This window comes from Lemur catta, chromosome 8, assembly GCF_020740605.2.
Source record: "Lemur catta isolate mLemCat1 chromosome 8, mLemCat1.pri, whole genome shotgun sequence".
Lineage (NCBI taxonomy): Eukaryota > Metazoa > Chordata > Mammalia > Primates > Lemuridae > Lemur > Lemur catta.
The window spans coordinates 38,913,443-38,934,620 of record NC_059135.1 but is presented as its reverse complement, the minus strand read 5'-3'; the positions used below and the strand labels follow the sequence as shown (position 1 = coordinate 38,934,620).

Genomic DNA, 21,178 nt, shown 5'->3' with positions numbered 1-21,178 from the left:
ATGCCTCTGGCGTTTACTGTTAACCCATTTATTTTCTGGAGTTGGCCTTTGTGACAGGTATTTAAAAATCAATGTAACTCAAAGATCCAGTGGGGAATTAGGGGAATAAGTCTTGATCAGTGGTTATCACACCTACATCCTTTGCAAGAGTTGGCTTGGAGGTGGATGGGCTATCTTCCACGGTGCCTCTCTGCTTTACTTTGTTTGCCATGGTAAGCATTCCAGAGGGAGTGTCAGTTTAGTTGGGAATATTTGTGGAACTCTTTTAACAGACCAGGAAGTGGACTGTTCCTAAATGAAATAACATTTCGTGTGTTGTCAAAAACTGTTAAACCAGTTTCATTTTCTTTCTACTCATGGCTCATCTCACGTTTTGTGCAAACTTTGAAAACATAGGTGGCCATTTGCATTTGTGCTTTTACTTTTGTACCGTGCCTGTGCATGTGCTGCCTCCTAGTGCTTTTCTGTCTTGGAGGGGAAGACACTCACTTTGTGATCAAGCTCCTGTCTTCTGGCTTGGACTAAATTGAGCTCAGCAGCTAGCCTTTTGTCTTCATGGGAAGAATATCACACTTCCATGATAGTCATTAGTAATTTTTGTTAAGGCAAGGCAGTGTTTCCCTCCTGCCCCCGATTAGTCAGAAAGGACAAAGCCTTTGTACATTAAAGTTTTCTGATTTATTCTCATTTTATATTTATCTCTGAGCTGAAATATATTTGTGAATAAAGTGTTAGTATATTCTGAATAAACCGATTATATTCTAAAATCAATCTTTCTTTGGCCTTATTAAAAAGAAATTTTATTTTAGAACTTTTAAAATAATTGAATAAGTGACTAAGTGATACAAACTATAATAAAATCTCTTCCAACTAGCTAGGTCTGAATTCAGAATTTTAAGGAGTGTAGATTATGCATAGTCACTGAAGCAGATAAGAATTTATTGTTTAGAAGGACTAATGTATTTTAGAGAATAAGAACTATGGGTAATTAATACATTAATGGCATGTGTTCTGGAATCTGGATTTTTCTTCAGTAGTGAGGGAGATGAGATACACAAATATACCATGTGGTCCTGTGCAGTAGTGCCATAGCGAGGCAGATGTAGAAGATTACTTCTGATTTAAGAGATTGGAGTCGAGTTCACAAAGGAAGGAATAAGGGAACAGTATGCACTGTGGGTTAGAAGGAACAAACAGGTACATTGAGGGCTGTGGTGGGAGAGGAGGTATCTAATTGTCAACTGTGTCCCTGGTGCATGCTGTCTCAGGACACTGTGGGCAGCTGGCAACAAGCTACATGGATAATGAATGCTGGGAGGGGATGGCCTAGGGACGTGTGGCAGCAAGGAAGCCACTTTGAAGCCAGCCCTTGAGGAAAGGGAAGGATTTGTTTAGGAATCTGGGTGTTCTTAGAGAGAAGAGCATAGACATCAAGAAAAAAAACAAGGGCAATACATGAGACCAATCTTGCTCCATCAAGGTTCAGAGAGAAAAGTACATTAGCCAGACTGAAGAACCTTCAATGCAAGGCCAAAAAGTTTAAATTCTGTCAGGAATGATTTTGGGGTTTGTTGACACTCCCGTTTAGAAACCTTTAGTGATTAAGGCAATGTTTTGGGAAGATGATTAGAAGTATGTGGAAAGGTTTTGGAGGGTGGAAGAAAGACTAGAAGCAGAGGGCCACCAGTTAGAAGAACTGAATAAATCTGGTGATGCTATTTGAAGATGTAAAAGTTAAGGGAGGTGGAGGAATTGATAATGATTACAATTTAATACCCAGGAAGTGGTAAGAGATTGAATATTTCATGCTTTGGGGGACAATATTTCATTTAGTCTGTTAATATATATTTAATGAGCACGTAATATGTGTGGTAGGCACTGGGGTTACAGTGGGGAACAGAAAGAAAAGTGATCTCTGCCCACATGGAACCCACATTTAATGAAAGAGACAAGAAACAAGTTAAAATATATATGTATAACGTATATATAAAAAACATATATATATATATATATATATACACACACACACACACATAAATCAGGTAATGAAAGTTGCCCTGAAGAGGAAAGCAAGGCTAGGAATAAGGAGTGCAGAAAAGGGGAGTGTTATAATAGAATCTTTGAGTACCATTTGAGTAGAGACCTGAGGTGGGGGAGGGAGCCTCCTCACTGCCTGAGGAAAGAGCTTTCCCAGCAGCAAGTGGAGGCTCTGAGTGCCTGAGGCCAGCAGGAAGACCCGGCTGGAGTAGAGCTGCAGGGGGAAGTGTGGCAGGGAATGACATGTGCAAGCAGCCAGGGGAGCACTTAGGATCCTGAAAGCCAGGATAGTTTAATTTGACTCTAGGTGTGATGCAAAGGCGTGAGGTTCCCTGTGGCAGCAGAGGTGAGTAAGAGGAGGCTGTCAGTCCTCCAGGTGAGACCAGGTGGTGGCTCAGATGAGGCCTGGGGCAACAGTGACAGAGGTGGTAAGAAGTGGTGGGATTCCAAACATACTTTGGAGGTAAATCAAAGAGGATTTGTTGGTGAGGTACGTGTGAGTTGTGAGAGAAATAATAGGATCAAGGACTGCCCCCCAGGACCTGTATGGTGGATTTTTGTGAATTAGAAAAAGCCAATTCTGCCTCTGGGCAGGAAGCAGATCTTCTCAGCACTTGGGTGAAGAAGGCCCCCTTCCCACTGGCAGATGCCCTTAGGTGCTAGGACACCTAGTATGGGCTGGGTAACCCAACCTGGCCCTGTGGTCGGGCTTCCTTGTGAAGGACTCAATCTGTACACGCAAATGCACCAGCACTGGATGTTGTGTGAGTTTTTGGCCTGAGCACGAGGGTAAATTGTCTTGTCATCCCCAAATGGGGGGTACTGGAAGAGGAGCTGACTGGGGTGGAAGGCAGAGCAAAGCAAGTTCTATTTGGGACCTAAGTGTGAGGTGCCTGTTAAACGTCCTGGAGGCAGTGTCAGGTAGGCAGGCGGGTATGGAATACTGGAGCGGGGTGGGGAGCCAGGACTACTGCTGTTTTTGAGTTTGAAGTGATAGTGTGGCAATCAAGTGGAGCTGTAGGGCTAGAGCTTGGGAACAAAGATTTAAAGTTGTAGGTTGGGAAGTCATTCTGCCCAGAGGAACATATGAAACCTTTGAGGGACATTATATGGAACATTATATGGAAAAACAAGAAGAATGGAGGAGGCCTTTGAAGTATTATTAGGCAGTGGAAAGTGGACAAAGCATCTGCAAAGCAGCAAACAGGAAGATCGGGGTGATGAAGCATCATGGAAGACAAGCCATGAGACGGTGGGGGGTGCTGGGGTGATCAGAGGGAGGCAGGGCTCAGGAAGCTGCTGGAGCTTTGGGGAGTACCGTTTAGAGGTAACAGTGAGTGTGAAGGTCATTTTTAGGGAATTAAAAATATACTTTTAGAAAATGTGCACTGAAAGGGGGGAACAATAGTGTCAAGTGTTGGTTTTTCAAAATAGGATGGAGCCATGTCTGTATTAAGGCAGAGATAAAGGAACCCATGAAGGAGGGAGAAGTTGAAGACGGTAGAGACAAAGGGTTAAGTGAGGGAGCAAGGCAAGGGGATCTGGAGGACATGCTGGAAGGAATAGGTCAAGAAGTGAGTCTTAGAAATGATGATGCTTTTTGCTTTGAGAGATGAGAACAGTTTTTTTATCCTTTCAGTAAAGTTGTAGTCAGGATCATCTGTCTGTTTTTATGGAGTCATCATTGGTGTTAAAGGCCTGAAGAAAGTATGGAGGGAGTCAATAAGAAGAAAAACTGCCAAGCAGTGATGAGAGTCCAGTTGGAAGTAAGGAGGGTAATCTGTAGTGGCCAGTGTTCTGTGGCCCAAGAGCACAAAGAGTACTGGGGATTCAGAATTAAGACGTTAAAGGCACCTGAAACAGTGGTTCATAACCCAGAAGAGTGCATATCAAAGTCACCTGGAGACTATTAAAAAAACCTATGCATGCTTTTAGCTGTTTTCCCTAAAATGTATCAAACTGAGGTATAGGAGTAGGGCAACTAGAAATGGGAGGAGGAACACTTGTGTGTGCTTTTTAGAACATTCTGGGTGAAGTTTTCTTAGCTCTTTCTTCCACCCTCATTGAGAAAACTGTTCTGGACTGTTGGGGTAGCTGTTGACTACAGGGTACAGGTAGGAAGGGAAGCTAGCTAATGGACTGAAGGAGTAAGAGTGAGGCTTTTTGGAGTGATATCAACACAAACAGTAAGTAGTGGTCAGTCATCAGCTAGTTAGATTCCTGCACTGTCAAACTTTACAAAGCCTTTCATATGCTCATGAATCTCTAAGGGGATTTAAAAGTTTAAGAACATATGTGACAGGACCCTTATTTTCATGGAGCAGCTATGGACTAGTTCCTATGAATCACACTTTGAAAATGCTGAATTAGAGAAGTCTAGCAATGGTCAGTTCCAGTTTGTTTTAAAAGTTCACAGGTTATGGGAAAACGAAAAACCACAGTGGAAAGGAAGAATGTCCAGGTTAAGATTTGGAGGCACAGCTTCAGAGCTGTGGCTTTGTTGGTGGAGAGCTGGGTTACTTTCCATTCCTCCAATTAAACTTCTGTTTTCTGCCATTGAGTCCAGTATCAGTTGGGTGATCAATATGAATTTTGTAGTTGCAAAGTGTAAGACAGACTTGGGAATTTATGAAGTATTTACAAAGATTCTATGATCAATAGATTAGTTTGTCATAAACAGGGATGCATAAAGTCTTTGAGAACAGAACAAAATCAATCACTGTCTTTTAAGATAACTAGCCTTTTCCTTTTAAGTGTTAAGAACAAGAAGGTGGATAACTGTCAAAAGTAGATACACTTAGTTGAAGTCTTGGAGCACTCAATAGTGATGATTTACTATTTTGGGAGTTTACCCACCTTTTTAGGAGAGGCAGTGTCAAAGGCTCTGAAAATGACCCAATATGTACTGCTGGGCAGTGAACTGAAGACTACCTTTCCAGTGAAGGATATTCTTAAGTGGAAGATGATAATTAACACTGAATGTTGTCTCTTAAGGTTCACAAAGAAGCCAGTGATTGATGAGGACAGTGACTGCTGGCAGGGATTAGACATTTATATAGCATGATTTAGTTTTTAATAATGACGTGACATAAATTTTTTCAGTATACAATCTGGCCTGTAGTATTGAGACATACTAAATGGGAATGGTTCTATTTTCACTTCCAACTATGTGAGTTCCATAGGTCACAGGCTTCCATTCCTTTGTGCCAGTTTGATATTATTCTATTCCTTCCCCCATACATCTTATCTGTATTACTGAATTTTCCCTCACAATCCTCTGTTAAAGAAAAATACCACACACATGCATTCTTTTGGCTATAGAAGTATACTCAAGGTAACTTTTTGCTTGTGATCCAGCTGAAGTGTTCAAAGCACATGGAAATCGCTTACTGGTGACAGTTGGACATTGTGTTTATTTCCCCCTGTGGATGTCTAAACTTTCTTTTCTTCGCAGGTAAAGTCAGTCATAAACCTTTTATTTGCTGCATATACTGGAGATGTGTCTGCACTTCGAAGGTACGTTTACAGGGTGGACTAGCATGTGGTTTACTGAAGTTTATGAAGTTGCTTCTGGGCGAGTTAGCCATTGCAAGGCTAAGGTCTCATTTCCATTTTCCTTTAATGAAAATGACCCAAACAAAATTTGTATTAAATTCCCACTTCCAGTGCCTTAGGCTTGCTGTCCAGTCTTGTCCTTTTCTACCTCTTATAAAAGCCCAGATCTGTTTTCCCAGGTGGTAACTGTTAAACGAATGTGGCTAATTGGTATTAGTGGCTTACTGCAACGGGACAAGGCCTCTCACTCCCCACCCACCCTCCACTCCCCATCTTTGGGGTGTGTGTGATGGAGGTGGGGAGGCAAATAGGGGTAACTGGTGACCTGCAGATCACCAGGATTAGAAAGACCATGTATGGAAAGGCTGGTATACCTAACATAAGGTCTCTTGCATGGAGTTGCACCTGATTGTTAAAGCTGAAAAATGTCTGTGCATAATTTCCACCCTTGTTGTAAAGTCTGATTAGTTCTGTACTAATAGACTGTGAAATGTTAAAGAATGGCAGTCTCAGTGAAAACATATAACTTCACTATAGGTATTAGTTTCTTACCCTTCTGAGATATAAACTTTGGTATAGTTGTGCTATTATTGAGTTTTGAACAATAATGTAATGAAGCTTAATTCTGTGAGAGATGGCTAACATTTATCTTAGCCAAAAAAAGCAAAGCTGCGGAAGACTGGTGAAGTGGCATTCCCCCAAGACACATGTGCACTGGTTGAACAGGGTCCCTAGTCCTATTAATGAGCTTGGTGAAGGATGGAATCTCTGACAGGGCCTTAGACTGAACTGATGGGGTAAATGTTACAAGCATGAATTAAATTTCTTTTATATATAATGAATAGCTATGCTTACGAATTTTCAGATTTGCTTTGTCAGCCATGGACATGGAACAGCGGGACTATGATTCTAGAACAGCTCTCCATGTAGCTGCTGCAGAGGGTAATTCATGAACCACTCATATATTTTTTTCCAGATTTAATTTCTACTCAATACTAACATCTGCTTTTCTTGGGGGTGGTGGTGTAGGTCATGTTGAAGTCGTTAAATTTTTGCTGGAAGCCTGCAAAGTAAATCCTTTCCCCAAGGACAGGTGAGCACTTACCTTACCTTACCTTATAACCTAAGTCAGTATTTTATTAAAAGGACTATAATAGTCAAGTATTTAAATCCACTAAGACATTCTTGAACCTGCTATAGTATTTTATAAGGGCACCAAACAAAACCTTGTTTCTGCTAGATAGATCATTCTGTCTCCCATATCCTATTTCTTATCTAAGAATGACATCTTATTTAGAAATTTTTGGGTTAGTTTGACTATCAGTCAGTACACTGTGTGAATAAAACAATTCTTTGTGTTTGGGAAGAGAAAACACGAATTTTGTCCTCATAGGGCTTTTAACTACACAGGGTAGATAAGATAAACATTTATAGAAGTATATAAAAAATTGTAAGAAAACTGTTGTTAAAGAACTCTAAAGTGAATGTATTGGAGTTGAAATTCATTTGGGTGGAATCAGTTTTAGAGGGCTTTGTGGAAGTTGAATTTTAATCGGTGCTTTGGGAAGAGATGAGATTTGAAAGCCCAGAATGAAGAGAAGGGCATTCTATCTAGAGTGGAAGAAGTCTGCTCGGAACATATTCTGCTCCTCTCCTCCCTCCTGGAGCTCCATGGCAAACTGCTGTCCACGCTGCAGCACACGCTGTCCACAGAGTGGCCACGGCAGGGATGAGACTGCAGCTGACATATATGCACATATATGTACAGTTAACTCTAGACTGAGAGCCTTGGACATTACGTGCTGGAGTAGTGTTCGAGTCAGTGAGCAACAAGAATAAAGGTTTAGAAGAAAGGAAGGAAAAATACTTTATGGAGATATTTAATATATATGATAAGGAGTTTGGATTTGATAGTTTAGGACTGGGAGCTGTATTAAAGTTTGGAACAAGGTGATTACTCCTCTAGCTGTTAGATCTTCCTGTTTATTAAGCTTTATTTTTTAAATTAGGGCTTCAGTTTTGTTGGTTCAGCTTGCAAGAAATGCAGAAAAGTTATGTATCTAAAAATCATTAGCAATTTTCTAAGTGTGGTAACACTTTGGCTATCTAATTTTATTCCTAGAGTTGTTAAAAAGCATCATGATTAAAGTGGCCTTTGTTGGTAGAATTAAAAAACTTCATGTTAGGGCGACACTTCTCCCTTTAACCCCAAGATGTAATGCCCATCCCAGCTTCCAGAGCAAGAAACTGAAGAGTATTTTCTCCTGTGTTTATAATGCCAACTAAAACACTAACACATGCTGAAAATATTAAAGTATTGATTTTTTTTTTCCTCGTCCTAAATTGGCCTCTAGGAATGTGGAAGTAGAAGTACTTATCTGATGGGCAAAAGTTAGCTACGTAACTAACTTGGTATTCAACAATTCCAGAATGGAACCTACCGACCCAAGGCAACTGTTTTTCTCTATTTCATACAATCACTGTCACCTTACAGTATAGGTTTGAGCAAAATTAGTGCATTCTTTAAAGTTGATATTTTTCATTATTTCATGGAAGAGTGGTTATTAAAAAAAAAGGTAACGAAGTTGACTTCAGTTTTTCTGAAAAAACAATTACATGCTACAGAGGATGATTAAAAAGTCCCTGTTCAATGGCATTGACACCCTAAACTAATGAAGGCCTGTGTAGAAGTACAAAGACACTTAATTCAGCTCTTTTTTGAGAAACACCAGATACATGTAAAGTGTTACTTACCTGATTTTAAAAATTAAAAACAGGCTACCAAACTTTATTCAAAGATATTAAAAATGAGACCACTTAAAAAACCTTCCATTTCCATATTGTGACCCTATCAGGTGGGTAAAAGGGTCAGGACAGAGGTGGAAAGGAAGGACAGAAATGGGAAGAAGTAAAACCAGAAAGAAGGTGGTGAGAGTGGCATATGAACAAAGGAGTAAGAGAGGCCAGCGGCTGTGGAGAAGTTCCCGCCACAAGTAAAGAGAGAGGGTAGGAAGACAGGCCTTGCAGTGAGTGTGTGGGATATCAGGGAACTAATCACCATACCCTGTCATTCACGGGGGCTGAGTTCTATTGTGCTTCTGCCTCCTCCAAAAGGCTTAGCTGAGTAACCACTGCTGGCAAGTCTTCCTTTCTTCTTACCCTCAATCTTCATCTATATCACTTTAAACAGCACAGCCCCAGAAGCACACTTAGTATGGAAAGGGGAGTTATATAGTTGTGTAGTGTTCTAATTGAGTCCACGGCTTCCCATACTTACCAGAGATGATGAAAATGTCAGCTCCTCTGTGGCCGATCTTGCTTCTCCAGTGTGTGTTTGAGCACCAGTGAGGTCATGGTTATTTCTAGAGTTCTGTTATTTATTGATTTTGAATTGACAGGAACACAAATTTTCTGTCCAAGGCTAGCGTGATGGATGTTATATACCTGAATTTTTTTTGAACATTTTATTTAAAAAGAGATACTTTGGGCTTTTCATGAAGCTAAAATTCAGGAACTGTAGAGTCTATTCCTGTCAGCACAAGGACTTTCCTAATAAAGGTCTGTCCATAAGCACTTGGATGTGTAAACAAGATCCTTTCATAAATCTTTTTCTCTTCCTCCTCATACCCCAATTTGTCTCTGAGACCACGTTTTGAATTATAAGTCCCTTTCTGCATTTCTGTAATTGATTCTTACTTGTAAAATTGCTAAAATGGCTAAATGTGACTGGCCATTTAACCTGCATTTAAAATCTAGGAATGCTAGGGTGATCATCTTTGTACAGAAATTACCTAATGACCCTGTCGTGCTGTGCTACTTGTTTAGGTGGAATAACACTCCTATGGATGAAGCACTGCATTTTGGACACCACGATGTATTTAAAATCCTCCAAGAATACCAAGTCCAGTACACACCTCAAGGAGATTCTGACAATGGAAAGGAAAATCAAACCGTCCACAAGAATCTTGATGGATTGTTATAATGGTCTTAAATCCCAAGATTTAAATCACTTACCTATTTAATTGTGGAAAATGATTATGAAGAACGTGTGTATTTCTATCTGGTAGTGATGTATATTTTACAACATTTGTCATTTCAGTGTTACTGGAGTTTTCTTCATTGTGCGCACAGGACAAATCTGATCTCTTTGGGAAAAAATAGAAATAAAACAATCTCCCTCCATAATGTGAGCAATATTTACCTCGTGCATTGTATAATTTGATGTAAAAGAAATAGTTACCAATGCTAGCTTAACTGTGTGGTCTTCATGATTTACTTGTGTGTTTTGTGAATTTTCAGTTTATGGTGATGATCTGCTGATATGCATTTATAAATGAAACTGTTGTACAGTCTGTCCAAATAGGTCAAAGCTGCCTTTAGAAGCAAATATTGTGAGTTTCATGACTTCAAATATAGATTTAGTATGAGTGTTTGAACAACTATATGCACTTACGGTTGTGTGGAAAATGTCTCCCTCACGCTAGCTTCACGATGTGACTCTTAAGAAATTATAATAATTAACAACTGTTAGTAGGATAGACCAATTCTGATTAGACTTTATCAGGGAATCTGTTTAAGATATGTTTGGTGACCAAAACATATGTGTGAATGTAGTTACAATACTTCTGAAAGAAATTTCCTTTTTCTATATCCCCTTAGTCCAGCCTCTTTTCTCAGACATTTAGCTATCTGCCTCTTTCCTTTTGCTGGGAAAGTGAGTGCTGGCATACTATGCAGTTTTCATGTTTTCCACAGTAAGTCAGAAAATGCCTCCTGTTTCTGGCATCAGAGTATAACTTTGCCATTTGTCTATAGAAGATGAACCAGAGACAAAATTACTAAGCTAAGTATAAATTAGTCAAACTTATCAGTTTAAAAAATTAAGCGATGTGCTGCTGTAGCTCTTTGAGAACATTTTTTTTAGCTTCAAAGAGGAATTCAGAAATGCTCTAAGCTACCAAAGTTATTCTGATAGTATGAGAACTGCTACAAATAACATTTGTTTTTAAGCCTGTCATTAAAAGTCTGCATCAAGATATTTGTCCTCCCTGGGGGGAGGGACCAACGGATCACTCCAGATTTCTTCTGATTCTCTATTGTATAATTCTTGGTGGGATCTTTTAATAATAAGAAAAAGTCATTTCATTTTAAATTGTGACCCATTATTTCTTTGGCATAGGGAGGTAATTCAGAATTAATTTGCAAAGTAGGTAAAAGGGGCTTCAAAACTTAAAGAAAAGGATTTTCTAGGAATTGCACGTATATTTTATCCTATCATACCTCAGATAAAGGGGTATGTTAGTGAGGATTTCTGATACTAAGCACACGCACACACACACACACACACACACACACAAATGCACTTCTCTGAAGCAGTGTTTAGTAAAATGAGCAAAACTCTCAACTACATGAATGCTAATTGTTATTACATATAGAAATTTCCTTGTTTTTTTTTCCTATCAGCACAAACTGCTGCTTTCAAGCTTTATGATGCCTGATGGCACCTTACTCACTCCAGCAGCCTCCAGGTGCTTTGGTTTTTGCTCACAGTCTAAGGCAGTGGCGGAAGCCTTGCCCTCCCCTTACCCACACGGCACCTCTGGTGAAGCCAAGGCCAGTGTTCCTCACTGCGCTGGTCGGCACAAAGCTGTTCCAGTGTCCGAGCTGCTGTGCGGAGGATGGTGGGGGGCAGCCAGCCCTGCTGCTGCGTCCTTCCCCACACGTCTGTCGAGCCGTGCAGACAGGGAGCATTCGCAAGATGCTACACAGGAGCAGCATTGTCCCCAAAGATATTACAGGGTAGATACCTTTTAATCGAAATCAATTGAGATAACTTTGTTTAAACAGCAGCTGGTTTGTCTGATTAAAACGAAACATTAAGATGGTTGAACTGTGTGATTTTGAGGCTTTTCTCTAATAAAAAGAGGTTCTAACTATTCTTTGGGAACAAAGTTTTCACCTTTTCTCAGATCAAAACTGTTCTGTGAAATCTTTGTCATTTAGTTAAATGTGCCGTTATTTACTGCTGGTGTTATTTATGACTATGCGCTGGTTCTTGCTCGGCTGTTTGCTGTTGGCTGGTGATCATGAGTACATTTGGTTTAAATGCTTGTTACTCTGCTGTTAATTGCTGCCATCAGCAACTCCAAAGATCTTTTTGTTTTGGCTTTAGGATCATATGTGCTTTGTCTGTATCACAAGAGCTCTATATGGTCATGTTAATTTAAAGCTTTGCATACACTGTTGTTGTTGCTGGTCTGGTTCTGCTGGTCTCATCTTTGGTAATATGCTGGACCCCACTGGTGCCCCACACTGCCCTTGAGCTACAGAGCTGGATTAGCTATTGACCATCGGATGCTTTGTCTGGCAGGGACTGAATGTCCTGACGGTGGATTTAGATTCTTCCTGGGGATTACACAGCTACGAATGTATTTGCTTCCAAAATTTCCCAAAGTGAATCTAATCTTAAAACTAGGAGTTGTAAGTATTCTGAAATTGGGAAACATTTATTTTAAATGAAATCAGGTAGTGTTGCTTTTTACAGCATAATAATAAATACATGTATCAAAAAAAAAACCGTGTGAAAGATGAATTTTCTTAAAACAACTAAGGTTTTATCTATGTCACTGGGTTGGGAACTCCGTTGAGCACAGGGACTATGTCTAGTTGGTTCAAATCCATTTCTAATGCCTACCAGGATCCAGGTACTATGCCAGGTGTCAGGTGGGGTTACCACAATGATCGAGATGACAATCCTGTAAGAGTTCATCCTTGAAGGTGAGGGGGTGGGCAGGCATGTTTCTAGTGCCCTAGAAGCTAACACTAATCTTTTACAGTGAGGAACTGTTCAGTAAATATTTGTTGAATTGAACTGTTAAACATATCCTTGAATGAGAGGTTATTTTCACAAAGGCTTGAAATCTACTTGGAGAGTTGAACCCAATACTGCCACACTAGGATCTGAGTTGGACAAAGGACAAATTTGCTGAGCTGGCAAACCTCAGCTCCCAGCTAATTCATTATATTAAATATGTGGGAATAGCATTCACTTCCAACTCCAGAAACCCCTGGTCCTTAGAGCACTCTGTCCTTTCAGGTTTAGGGGTTAGTGTACAGTTTTCTAACCATAGAGAAGGTACACAAACACCATGGCTGTTGTTACGTTTTCATCTATCAGAGTTATTTGTTACAAAGTAAGTTGCTTTGGTATAGGAATCAGTGTTATCCTATTTGCATTACTGATATTTTAGAACTGGAAGACACATTAGAAATTCTCTAATCTAACTCACTCTTGTATAGATGAAGCTGAGACCCAAGAGTGCACTATGTAGTCCCATGCCCTTTCCCTACATCCTACAACACTGGCTGTGCCCATATGGACAGAATATGCACATTAGCTTATTCATATTTAATATTAGCCCATTCATATTAGCTAAGGCCTCTCTGCTGAGTTTTAAGGAGAGGTGTAAGTGCTACAATGTTAAGTCCTGCAATAGGTAGTCAACTTCAGCTACACATATATATATATCTATCCACAGAGAGGCAGGATATCCATGCAGGGACAACAAATGTATAAATAATCCCAAACAGTGAAGAGTTATATTTGTTTTTGATGCAAGATCATTTTAGTTTTGTGGGACTTTTTTAGGGGTTATGGTAATCTTCCTAATTTTACTTGCTAATCCTCATAGTAAAATGAGTAAATTCATAAAATCATATACCAGATGGTTCAGGAAAGCGGCCCATGAATGTGTTAGGTGGCACTTATAAAAAGGCCTTTTAGGAAAGGGGAATTTTATAGTTATGTATAGAAAGGAGGTAATTTACTAGATTAGAGAAGGTATATGTATTTTGGGATGGTAAGGATTAGAAAATTAAGTTAGTTATTTTAAAAAAGGGGTAGAGATATAAAGTAAAACAACTGGATGGGAGGCATTAAAAGCAAGATTGGGGGTTTTATTTCTATTGTGGAACCTGAACCTGGTTCCAGGTCTCTGCGTGACCTACTGTCCCCCTACTGCCTCTCCAAATAGTCAATAAAAAGCCTGCTCTGAAGTGAGTCAGGCAGTCCTAACAGCCAAGGAATATCAAGACTGTTTCACTCATGGACAAGACATGGGGAAAGGCTGCAAACATACCAACAATAAGGTATTAAATTATTATAATAGCTTTACGAAATATAACAATTCAGAGTTATATGAATATAACTTATACATAACATATAAATTATATATGAATATAACAATTCAGAGTGTGATAACAGGTTTGACAGCTTTTTACCTTTTAGGAAGCTTTATGTTCCTTGTATACCCAATATAACTTTAATAAATAAGTTTAAAACTGCTTAAGTATGGTTCTTTTTTTTAAACAATAAATCAAGTAAGGTGTTTAATTTCTCAGTGAGTATAGCAAACACATAACCTCAAGTTAGTTCAACAAACTTGGAAGCTGAATATTATTGACTCAGTATCATTTAAAAGCTACATAAACTCATCTTAGAAGGCTCTAAAAACAATATTGATTATCTTTACCCTACTTAAAACTAGCCTAAATGTTATTTCTTTGAAATTATGTATTTTTTATATAGTATTTACATTATTTGTAGCTCTTGACTATGTTTGCCTCACAAAATCTTTAAGTTCTGATAAGTAAGGTGATTGCACTAGAATGTATCTCAGAATATCTTAAGTTCCATAAAAGCAGGGATTTTTGTTTTTGTTTACCAGTGTTTCCTAAACATCCAGAATAATGCCTGGCTCATGGCAGGTGCTCAGTATATAACTGACGTATTAATAAATGAATGAATCTTAACTAACAGAAGTCACTGAAGTAAATACTCTTTACTTTGGGAATAGCACCCCAGTTTTCAAAACATTTTCTAGCTTTTTCCTGTCCTTTCCCTGGGATAGTCAGATGTGACAGAGGACTGCTTTGTTCAAGACTTGCCTTCATATTCCACTTTAGCTTTCAGGCAATAATAGATTTCACTGATTCAATGCCATTTCAGAAAACACTCTTTCCTTAAAAATGATATTTGTCCCAAGTGATACACTTAAGCTCTGCACTTAAAAACTACCTTTCAAACGTACACACACTCTACAAACACCATACTAGAAATACTCAAACACAAACAAACATCCCTTAAACCAGGATCTACTAGGTGACTTCTTAGACTGGTTAATTATGTAAGAATGCAGGGGCAGGAGGTGGGAGGCAGGGGAAAAAAAAAAGAATGCAAATTTAGGCTCACTAGCCAGGGCACATACACTTTACTCCCTGGAGAAACGTCTCCACGCTGCAGATATGGAGATAAGAATGATTATATTGGTTATGATGATAGAATTCAAGCCTATAAAACTATTCTCTGATAAGTTAAATCAAATTTGCCAGATTGTTTAACTTGGTGATTATGTCTCTTCTTGTACTATTCTTTTACAGCACATTGTTTGACTTTGAGAAGGGTATGGCTTTCTAGCTTTTGATACCTTTGGAGAAAAATGGCACCCTTTCTGTGGGTGCAATAACTTCTCTTCTGATTATAGGGGTGTGGATTTTAGATGACTGCTTTGCAGACAACACAGAGTCCCATTTCACATGTATTTTAAAATTAAAAACTGCTAATTTGGGGGGTATTAAATTCATTTTAAAATAAGCACTGAATTATTTGTGTATTTGGAGGCAGCTGTGGTCACCAAGAACCAAAGTACTTTTTTTGGTTTGCTTTTTATGGCACCTATTACAGCTCTTTCCAATATTTCTTTTCTGGTCTCTTCTATTGACCTATCTTAGTCTGCTAGAGCAATTCTGATTACAGGTAGGGTAAGTAAGGGCAACACTTAGGAAAACAGTGTCATTAATCTTAATTTAAAATAAGGACTGATGTACATTAAATCAATTCATACTGCCAGAAACTTTTAAAAATCTTTACATGAAATACTATTAATAAGAGACTAACATTAGAATTTTAATACTTCTTAAAGGTAAACAAATTCTCTTGGCTAGTGTCATAAAATCCATGCCAAATCATTCTCAAAGGGCAAAAACAGAACAGAGAGTTAATCCCCGCAGTTAGAAACAATACATTTTTTAAATGTTGTCTTCTTTGTTTCTTGGTCATTTAAATTTAAAACGTCAACCAAAACCCAGTCAGGTTCATGCCACCTTATGTAAAAACTGAGAGAGGAGATCTGAATTTGTGTGCAGTACCAAGGAAAGTACTGTGTGCATGTTATATTTAATGCAATACATATACCTTAGCTTTAATTTTACAATGGACTTCAAGAAAACTTTATCTCCACCAAAGAAAAATGTTTGCATAATAATATTGATACTAACATAGTTGTGGTAGTGATAGTGGGAAAATAAGGTGCAGCCACATAGACAGTCTGTGAAAGTTATTTGGAAGAACCTTGTCAAACCCATTTCTTAACCCACTTTTTAGGTGTCAGTGCTAATGAAAGAATACAGTCAAAAACATAATACACTCTAAGAAACATCCCTTCAAAAAAGTGTCTGAACAAAGCACAGTAGAGATAGTGGAACCGTTTGCAAATGTATTGTCAGAAAAACACATTTATCAGTGAAAAATATGCAGTTCTCAATGCAGTTACATAAGACATGAGTTTTGAAATAATCTGATTCTCAAATTATCTCTGGTTAATGATTTGAGCTGTCAAGTTACTACATTTTCTACTCCTTCTTTCCCAATTTTATGGCTAATAGACTAAATACCAGCTAATAACAATAATGACAAATTAGCCCATTTAAGACACATGAATTAAATTTCTGAGTTTATCAACATCGATGACTAATTTCGACTTTTAAAAAAATAAGATGACTTGCCTTGAGCAAGCTATTGTGAATAGCCTGGCTCCCTTGATAGAGCCAAAATAATTTTATGTACTAGTGACCAAGATGAAAGCAGAAAATCTTCAGCTTTGGATACTGAAGTTTAAACAGAAAACACCACTAGTGAATTTGGAAAACGTACTTTCTTCTTTAAGCCATAACAAACAGAAAAGTTAATTCTCTCAAGAGAGAGAGAATTTGTCTTTAGTTTTAAATGGCCAATGTGGAAGATGTGATAAAATACACAACTTTTCTCCCTTACCAGACGCAGGATGGCTACCTTTGATAAAGGGTTGGTATAATTTATATAATCTTGGCTTTGAACTATTTCATAGTTAAAGCAATGCAAAACTTCTGGCCACATTTAAAGCAGACAGAAGATATAAGAGTTCTCCCAAATACAAATTTCCCATTCCTACATTAAGAAGTTCCCTAAATAACCGTTGATCTATCCAAAAACCTGTAACAGCTGGGCACTGACTTTATGCATGGCATTTGCTAGATGCTGCTAAACTTCTCACCTCTCCTAAAGCACTCTCATTCTAGTCCTGATGCTTTGGGTGTATCTGAATGTTTTTCTTTTGCAAAACCCACTCTGTGGAGAATGCCTTTCAGTTTTACCTTCAATAAGATGCATGATGCCCTTCAGAGTAACAGATGTTTCTGAGTTAGAGAAAAATTCACGTGCTATCAACAGGTTGCAGCAAATTTGTTGGCCTTTCTTTCATTTCCCTAGAAACATAGGATGTGAGGGAACAGAGTAGCAGGAGGGAATCACAGATGGGAAGGAAAGCTGTCACCAGAGAAGATGAGAAAAATTCATGCTCTATACTGCATTCATCTGTAAAAAGAAAAAATATGGTTAAGTTTATTACTCTGATCTTGTGAAATGCAGACTCATATATTAAACATTACTTGCCCATTCTAGAATGAAGCAGTAGGAAGATACTCCCAGTGGTAAATAACTACCATGGAATTAGAGGGCCTTCAGCATGTACTATCCATTATCCGGGACTAATCAAGACCTTTTATATCACCTAAGCTGATGGATTATTGCTCTGTAGCCCGCTGGCTTAATTCTGTGAATCCATCTAGACTGAATAAAGCTTTCTGCTGTTATGCAAGTCTGGGGACAGAGCAACGTGGCAAATGTGGTCATGCAAAACAAGGGTGAGGCAATGCTGAGCTGTATGCCAGAGGGAAAGAGGGTGGAGAGAGAAGTGATAAATTTCCCTTAAAGGTCCCTCAGTAGGTAAAATAAATGAATGTGTTTCAGGTATAGGCTAAAGAAGTAGGACTACTAAGGAACCCTCTACCTCCACGAGCAGGGCCTTCTGTCCAGCTGCCTTGACCAGGGCAGCTGTAGTCAGTAAATTGCTCATCCAAAGAATACTAGCCCCTGCCTCTGACTTCCCATCCAACCTCCACACTGGCCTTTCGCCTTAGAGCAGATGTTCTCAATCAGGGTGATTCTGTCCTCCAGCAAAGTCCAAAGACATACCTGATTGCCATGACCAGGTGTGGGGTGTAGGTGCTACTGGCACGTATCTGGGAGAGGCCAGGGATGCTGCAAAATATCCTACCGTGCACAGAGCGGCCCCCACAACAAAGAAGTCTCCAGCCCCAAACACCAGGAGGGCCAAGATTGAGACACGCGGCACCAGACTAGAAAGCCCAGTGAGAATGTTTTTATAACCCCAAGTGCTCACTAGTGTGTGGTACGTAGCGGGCTCTCAGGAAAATTATTTTGGATTGAAAAGCACAGTGCAGGTTTTGCCCCTACGTTTCAATCCAGCTGATGGTGCAAATGTGTAGTTAAGACGGTGGACTTTGGGGTGAAGAGAGGAAGGGAGGGAAAGAGAGAGAGGAAGAGAGAAAGCCTGGATTCAAATCCTGTCACTGCGTGATCATGGCATGCGACTTAACCTCTCTAAATCTCAAGGTCTTCATCTATTACAAAGAAGCTAATAATAGTACCTAGCATATAGGCTTGTTGAAAAAATTAAATTAGATGGCATATGTAAAATGTCCAGTATAGTGGACGGAAAATAGTGGACAATTAATAAATATTTCTATTATTATGAGCTTTGGCCAAAGGCTTCTATACAGACCCAAAGGAAAATACTGATTGTGGAGGAAATACAGACTAGACAACACCCAGGCCATGCCCCAGAAAGCGCCGGTGCTCTGGCTCTCCCGGACAACCCCTCAGGAGCCTCTGGTCCTCTTGCTCCTGAGGCTGCATCAGGCATTGGCCCCCCCGTGCCACCCTTACCCAGAGCAGAAAGCTCCGAGACAGCGTATTCTATTTTAGAGCATACGCCCTAATTCCAAGAGTGGATGGAGAGTGGAGGTCATGGCCAAGGTCGAGGGCAGAGCAAACCATGCTGTAGACAACCCAATTTAGAGACTAACTTTTATTTTGTCTAACCAGTGCCATGCCTGTATTATAGCCTCTTTCAGCTCTTTTAAGTCTTCTATGGGTTTACCTGGAGACTTTGGTGGGGGGGGGGTGGGCGGAAGGACTGTGTGTATATGAAATGTATTTATTTTATTCTACAAATGAAATGAATGAAATCATCTGAAATGGAATGGAATGGCTACAGGGGGCATCCAAAGATTCCAAAACCATATTCTGACATTTATTTAGAGTGTTTTAATTGCTCTCACAGTACCGTTCTGAGAACACACAGAAAGCAGGCCTACTGCTTGCAGATGGGGGGAACTAATCCATCTGTTTTCTCAAGGTCACAGGGAATAACGGTGATGACAAAGATGGAACTCTGACTGCCGGATCCCACACACACAGGCCTCTCTTCCAAAGGCCACGCTGCCTTTGTCTTAATAAGCAGAATAAAACATACTCAATCCTGTGCAAACAGCTTCTTTAGGGTGCATGTTTTGAATGAAGCAAGGATTAGCTCTTTGTGCGAGGCATCCTGGGATACCGGACAGGAGCATACACGCCCGAGACTCACTCGGTGGATTCGAGTATTCCTTTACCATTTACTAACTGCCAGACCTTAGTCAAGTGACATAAAGGGAGAGGGCATGGGACTGTGTTTCCACAGCCGTCAGAATGGGAACAATAACAATACCTAAGTCAGAAGGTGGTTGTGAAGTCTGAACAAGTTACTACCTGTGAAGAGCATGGTGCACAGTAAGTGCTTTATAAATATTCCCCATTAATGGTGGTGGTGATGATGATGATGTAACTTGCTCAGGAACAACACAGGAGGTATAAAAGAAGATCACCCCATTTTTTGGTTCCATCAACATAACTTACATCTTCTGAGTAGGACTTTACGTTTATTCCGTTTTTGTGTCCGGCCCAGAGCGCTCCCCAGCAGTGCTGGGGCCTGCGTTCTGGCAGGACGCCCCCTCACACACAGGAAAGGTGCATCTGAAAACTGCCAGTAGGAACAGAACTGCTGTGCTGCCACACTAGCCAAACACGTTTCTAAATGACCTTTTCTGTCCTCAACAATCAGGAAGGGATAAGAAAGTACAGTCTCTAAAGATTTCAGCCTGTGCTTTTTAAGGTGAGGAGAAAGGACAAAGGAGGTACACAGCGGAAACCTGAATCTCAGCAGAATTACCGAAGCCACACAGACGCGCTCCCTGAGTGTTTGCAGAGTGGCGCCCTCTCCTCTCCCAGCCGTCCCCTCCCTGCCTTCCTCTCTCATTATTTTGCCAGGCGCCAGGTACACAGTGATGAAGAATGGCCAGTAATGACTCAGAGAGGATATTTTTTAAAGCATTAAACAAATTTTTAAAAATGAACTGGAACGGTGCCATGTGGAAAAGAGCTTAAAATTAAACAGCATCAGCAGAAATCCAGCCAACCAAGCAAAACCTTTAAGAGGAAGGAGTTCAGGCTGAAAGACAAACAATACTATTTGATATCCTGAAAAACATTCTCCCAAAGGAAGATTCTCTCTTTTATGGGCAATCATATTCCTATTTCTATCATGAAACTCATTAACTGTTTCACTCCTTGAACCTCTGACTCCTGGCAAGCCCTTCCTAGCCTCGAGCTAGCAGTACAAATTAGCTCTCAAATATAAGGCAGGTGGAGTTATTTCACTGCTGCTAGCTATGTATAATCTTCTATAATTACTGTAACTGCCAAGCATTGGTCCCCTCCCTTCCTAAAAATAACACTCCCTCACCTAGACACAGTGATGAAACAGGCCAAAGGAAAACACTTCCTTATCAGAGAAATCTCAGTTCCTTAACATATGAAATGTCTACAAGGACAACTTCAAAGGGCAGAAGAGGAAACTTTTAAATATTTGAAATGTCACTTATATTTTGGAAGGTGCTGAATGCCAGGAATAAAAATCCCACTGATTGATGATGTCGGTTGCTTAAATACAGCAAGCTCCAACTTGCCGTGGCTCATCTAAACAATGCCCCTTTCCTCGCTCCGCCAGAGGCGTCCTTCCTGCAGCCAGGCCCAGGATGTGCCCTCTCTGCCCCCGAGGGCTCATGCTCACCGGGAGCCGAGGACATCCCTGCCACAGTACTCACCATACTGTCGAACTCCACGGCGCCCACTATCCGAGACACCTCATCAAACTCCTCGGGAGACATTGGGAGCAGATTGTCTGTGGTCTGGAGTCTAGAAGGGTGACTAGAACGGGGAGAAAGGAAAGGGAGATGTTAATATCTAGATTATGAAAGCAGTGGTACAAACTTACACATTTTCTCTTTTGTCTGTGATCGAACTATCACT

At 39.9% G+C, this 21,178-nt stretch overlaps 2 protein-coding genes across 3 annotated transcripts in view; one reads left to right on the top strand and one right to left on the bottom strand.

The window, feature by feature from the left end:
• The window catches only part of GLS (glutaminase), an 82,660-nt gene extending 70,492 nt beyond the window's left edge, over nucleotides 1-12,168 (top strand). Inside the window, exons 15-18 of the mRNA XM_045559221.1 lie at nucleotides 5,492-5,553; nucleotides 6,458-6,534; nucleotides 6,622-6,685; nucleotides 9,418-12,168. Coding sequence (XP_045415177.1) covers nucleotides 5,492-5,553; nucleotides 6,458-6,534; nucleotides 6,622-6,685; nucleotides 9,418-9,574 — 360 coding nt within the window. The 3' untranslated portion in view covers nucleotides 9,575-12,168. The remainder of the gene's footprint in view (nucleotides 1-5,491; nucleotides 5,554-6,457; nucleotides 6,535-6,621; nucleotides 6,686-9,417) is intronic.
• A 3,957-nt stretch (nucleotides 12,169-16,125) lies between these two features.
• Nucleotides 16,126-21,178, bottom strand: part of STAT1 (signal transducer and activator of transcription 1) — a 39,713-nt gene continuing 34,660 nt past the window's right edge. For both annotated transcript variants that reach the window (XM_045559219.1, XM_045559220.1), the window contains exons 24-25: nucleotides 20,974-21,076; nucleotides 16,126-17,281 (exon numbers count right to left, since the gene is read on the bottom strand). In XM_045559219.1, coding sequence (XP_045415175.1) covers nucleotides 17,267-17,281; nucleotides 20,974-21,076 — 118 coding nt within the window. In that variant the 3' untranslated portion in view covers nucleotides 16,126-17,266. The remainder of the gene's footprint in view (nucleotides 17,282-20,973; nucleotides 21,077-21,178) is intronic.